Below are 5,000 nucleotides of genomic sequence, written 5' to 3' on the forward strand. Positions count from 1 at the left end.
TGTGTGTGTGTGTGTCTTATATATCTATTAGCAGGTTAGTGTGTGTTTCTTACAACACCACAGGACAGGTAATGCGTGAGGGGAAATTTGGAGCTGACAGATGTTGCACTTCAATGGCACTGGCTGCAGGCAGAGCAGAGCAGAGCGCAGCCCCATGAGAGCCACCTAGAGACGGGTACCCATCGCAACCTCACCACCACCACCACCACCACCACCACTAGCCCTCCACCTTAAAAACACTGCTGGCTTCCTGCAGGGTGGGAGGGAGCGACGGGTAGGTCCATTACATTTCTGAGAGGCATAATCACGCTGCAGGAGTCCCGAGAGGAACAATCCGATTACTGATGCTGTTTTCTGCCCTGGAACTGTGTGTGTTTCCAGGGCTGAATCTCTCCTTATGATGGAGCCGTCTGGAGAGCCTGAATCTGCTCATCTGCCCCCATCAGTGGAGCGAGTGAGATTATGTTGATGTGGGGAGAAAACTAAATTCTGCCGTTTCTTGTTTCTGCATGTTTTTTTTCCCCCTAACTTTGTCTGTTGTCGGTGCAATTGAGGGGGGTAAGTAGCCGAAGCGGAGCAATCTGATTGCAAACTGCGCTTGAGGGGGCCGAGGGGCTTGACGCTGTGATTACGCTCCACAATCAGAGAAAGGTCTTGTGAATGTGAGCCTCTCTCCATACCACAATCCCTGCCCTTCAATTATCAACACACACACACACACACAAAGGTTAGGTTCTTTCTGACACACACACACAGACACACACACACACACACTCTGTCCCTTCTCAGCTTGCATTAAGCAAGACAAGTGGCCCTCAATCCACATAAATCCCCGAACCTAATTTCAGCAGGGGAGAAACAAAGCCTTACGTCCCTCCTTTCGACCCGCATAGACTGGCCACAGAACTGCTGAAGATCACCTGCAGTGCTACAAAATGAACTACACACACACACACACACACACACAAACTACGAGGATGTTAAAGCCTGTTGATTGTGTAGTCTAGAGATGTATGAGAGGACCATTAGACAAATGGCAAATAAAGCATAAAGCAAAATGCATTTTGCTATTGGCAAAACTCTTGAGATGATCGCTGCATTAAAACGCAGACCCCGAGAGGGACGCGACAAAAAGGGCATATTTGATCAATGAAATCTCTACGCTGCGCTGGAGAAGCGGTCAGATCCGACACAAGCCCCTCGGTCTCCACAGACGTCTGTTCATCCAGCTCATTAAACACTATCATAGCAGCTGCAGCGGCTTCATCAAGCAGATCAGAGCGCACACAGAGCACTGAGCTGACACGCATGAGTAGAGCTGCAGAGTGTGTGTGTGTGTGTGTGTGTGTGTGTGTGAGTGTGAGAGAGAGAGAGAGAGAGAGAGAGAGAGAGAGAGAAAGAGCATGTTGCGAGTGTGTGTGTGAGTGTGAGAGAGAGAGAGAGAAAGAGCATGTTGCGAGTGTGTGTGTGAGTGTGAGAGAGAGAGAGAGAAAGAGCATGTTGCCCGTTTACCTGCTTCGTGTCTCCGCTCCCTTGCCGCTCGCCGTCGGCAACTCGTTGCTTGTGCAGCATCCCCCGTCGTCTCCTCTTCTTCTTCTTTCCTGTCGCGTTCGCTTCTCTCCTGCCAGCCTCCACTTCTCTCTTCTCCTCCACCTGTTCCTCCTCTTCCTCTTCTCCCTCTCTCTCTCTCTCCTCCAGCGGCAGCGGCGGCGGCCGAGGCGGCTCTGTGCTTCTCTGCTCTCCGCGCGGCTCCTGTTGCCGCTGTCGCTGGCTGCTCTCGCTCTGCACAAGTGCCTGCGAGACGGGGGCAGGGAGAGTGGACGAGAGGGAGAGGTGGGGGGAGGACGAAGAGTAAGCGGCGGATGAGGAGGAGGAGGAGGAGGAGGAGGAGGGAGGGGGGACACCCGCAACAGGTGCTTGTGCGCGCTGCCGGAGCTGCTCGGCGAGCCCGTCCTTCTCCCGCTGCAGGGCTGCGTGCTGTTCGTCCGCGCGCCGTCTCTCCTGCTCGGCAGCCTGGAGCTGGGAGCGCAGAGCCTCCACCTGCTGCTCCAGGGAGGCCAGGCGAGCTGGGTGCTCCTCCACCGAGCACGAGCCCTTGCTGGGGGCAGGGGGCTGCAGCGAGCTTGCCTGGACGTTCGGAGGAGCGGCGGCTGCTGCTGCTGCTGCTCTCTCGGTCTCCAGCTCTCGGATACGAGCGTTGACCTCTCCCATCTCCTCTTGCGCGAGACGAAGCTCCTCCTCCATCTGCTCCAGCTTTGCCTCCTTCTCCTTCAGTTCCGCCTCCCTCTCCTCCAGACAGACAGAAGTCTTGGACAGCTGCTGGGCCAGACGCTCTCGCTCCTTCTCCGACGACTGAAGCTTCTCCATCAGCTCCGTGGTGTCCTTCTCCACCACACCTCCATCCAGATCAGTGCACAGCTCAGACTGCAGCTGCTGGACCTGCGAGCGCAGGCCGTTGAGTTTGGCCTCGTACTCGAGCGTTTCGCGGCGGACCCTCTCCTCAAGCTGCGCCTTCTCGCCGGCCAGGCACGTGCACTCGTCCCTCAGCTCCTGGTAGTTGACCTCGAAGTTGCGCTCGGCGAACGAGAAGGTGTTCTTCTGACGCTCGATCTCCTCGCGCAGCTCGTCGGTGCTCTGCTGCAAGCGTTCGTTCTCCTCGACGAGCGCGGCGATCTTCTCCCGCACCTTTGTCCGGTCCTCGTTCAATAGCTCCAGCTCGTCTTTCATGGCTGCGTTGTCCTCCGTCAGCGTCCTGCTCTCCGCCTCCAGCGCTCGGTACTTGGCGTCCCAGCTCCGCTCGCGCTCCCGCACCTCCTTCAGCAGCTCCTCCTTCAGCGCCTCCTTTTCTCTCTCCGTCGCCGCGTCGGCCCTCTCGCTCTCGCTCTCCCTCAGCTCCTCCACTTCCAGCTCCATCTCCCTCAGCCGCTCCACCAGCTCCTCGGCCCGCGAGCTGTCCAGCGACGCCCGGGCCAGCTCCTCCTTCAGCGCCTCCATCTCGGCCAGGAGCGCGTCCCTCTCCTCGGCCAGGTCGGCCCGCTCGTGCTCGGCCTGCCGGAGCCGGGCCTCGTGGGCGGCCCGCAGCTGCTCCAGGGCTTCGCCGCCGCGGCGGTCCAGCTCGTCGCGCAGGTTCTCGGCGTTGAGCTGGCTCTCGCGCTGCAGCTCGTCGCGCAGGCGCCCCAGCTCCTCCTCGTGGCTGAAGAGCAGCGTTGTGCGTAGGCGCTCCAGCTCTGCCTCCTGCGACTCGGCCATGCGGTCCAGCACCGCGTCCTTCTCGCGCTCCAGCATGTCCAGCTTGATCTTGTAGTTGGTCACCTCAGACTCATGCTTGGCCTCAAGCTCGCCGGCCGCCTCGTGAGCCTCGGCCAGCTGGGCCTCCAGCTCAGAGATGGTGTTCCGAAGGCGTTCGGCCTCGCTCTCGCGCCGGTCTCCGGCGTTCTGCGCGACCGCTGCCTCCACCTTCTCGCGGGCCGAGCGGAGGTCCTTCAGGAGGTCATCCACCTGGCTCTGCAGGTCGAGCTTCTCCTCGGTCACCTGCGAGAGCTCCTGGCGGGCGCGCTCGCGCAGCACCTGCGCCTCCTGCAGCTTCTGCTGCAGCTCCACCACGCGGGCGCTCAGCTGGTTGGCCTCGCTGCAGCTCTGCGTCGCCTGGCCGCGGAGCCGTTCCATCTCACCGGCATGGTGCTGGTGCAGCCGCTCGACTTCGGCGGCGTGCTGCGCCTGCAGCGCCTGCTTCATCTGGACGATCTGCTCACCGTACATCTCGTCCAGCTCGCCCCGGAGACGTTCCAGCTGCCGCGCCACGTCCTCCTCTGCCCGCTGCAGGGCTTCGCCTTCTGAAAGGCTGCCGCGGTGGCAGCGCCGCTGAAGGTCCTCCACGGTCCCCATCAGCTGCTGGATCTCCGCCGATGACATGCGCTCCTTCTGCCGTGAGGACGACAGCTCCACCCTGCTGCTTTCCAACTCCGCCCTGCTGCTTTCCAACTCCGCCCTGCTGCTTTCCAACTCCGCCCTGCTGCTTTCCAACTCCGCCTTACATTTCTCAAGCTCCACCCTACCACTCTCAAGCTCCACCCTTCTGCCCTCATGCTCCGCCCTCAGTTTCTCAAGCTCCACCCTTCTGCCTTCATGCTCCGCCCTCAGTTTCTCAAGCTCCACCCTGAGGCCCTCAAGTGCTGCCTCAGTCACATTGAGTTCTGCCCTGTTACTTTCCATTTCCACCTTGTTGCTCGCAAGCTCCTCCCTGCTGTTCTCCAACTCCATCTTCAAGCTCTCAAACTCCGACCTGTTGCCATCGAAGTCCACCTTGCTGCTCTCCAACTCTTTCCTGATCCTCTCGAGATCCAACCTGTTGCTCTCAAACTCAACCTTGGTCCTTTCAAACTCAACCTTCGTTCCTTCGAGGTCCACCTTGGTACATTCAAGCTCTGACCGGCTCCGCTCAGCCTCTGCTTTAGTCGCGTCCAGTTCCTGGGTCTTGGCGGCTAATTGCTGGCTCAACACACTCCGCTGCTGCTCTGAGGAGGTTAGCTCCTCCCGCAGGTGCATGAGCGAGTGCTCGTGGTCGGACATGGCCCTCTCCTGCTTGGCCACCAGCAGCTCTTTCTCCTGTAATTTCAGTGCGAGCGACTCGTCTGCTTGTGTGCCCACCTAGGGAGACAGGAAGAGAGTTGGGGTGTGGGGGGGGGGGGGGGGGGTTAGGAGGGTTGGATTGGTGTGAATTGATTCAAACACTGCAGCACTTGCACTTGTGGGGCTGAAAAGGCTCTTTTTATCTGGCACAGAAAGCACAATGGAAGAACCTGTACTGGACACCGAGTGCTGATGACGTTTAAGGTTGAATTGTGGACCTCAGCGTGACACTTGAGCATTATAAAAACCATTTGGGCTGAAAGAACAGCAATCTAGTTCCTTGCCTCAAAACAACAAGTAGCCCATTTCCCATTTTTCACATCCAATTTTAGATATTAAGAACTACCGTAAACAATGTTTGCCAGACTCAG

The 5,000-nt window shown here is 58.7% G+C and overlaps 1 protein-coding gene across 10 annotated transcripts in view; it reads right to left on the bottom strand.

Moving 5' to 3' along the window:
* The window catches only part of akap9 (A kinase (PRKA) anchor protein 9), a 78,961-nt gene that overhangs the window by 54,986 nt on the left and 18,975 nt on the right, over positions 1-5,000 (bottom strand). For 8 of the 10 annotated variants that reach the window (XM_042076253.1, XM_042076249.1, XM_042076250.1 and 5 more), the window contains one exon: positions 1,513-4,647. In XM_042076253.1, the coding sequence (XP_041932187.1) occupies positions 1,513-4,647 (3,135 nt within the window). The remainder of the gene's footprint in view (positions 1-1,512; positions 4,648-5,000) is intronic. The other 2 variants (XM_042076251.1, XM_042076252.1) reach the window with 2 other exon arrangements.

The sequence above is a fragment of the Alosa sapidissima genome, chromosome 21 (assembly GCF_018492685.1).
Source record: "Alosa sapidissima isolate fAloSap1 chromosome 21, fAloSap1.pri, whole genome shotgun sequence".
Taxonomy (NCBI): Eukaryota; Metazoa; Chordata; class Actinopteri; order Clupeiformes; family Clupeidae; genus Alosa; species Alosa sapidissima.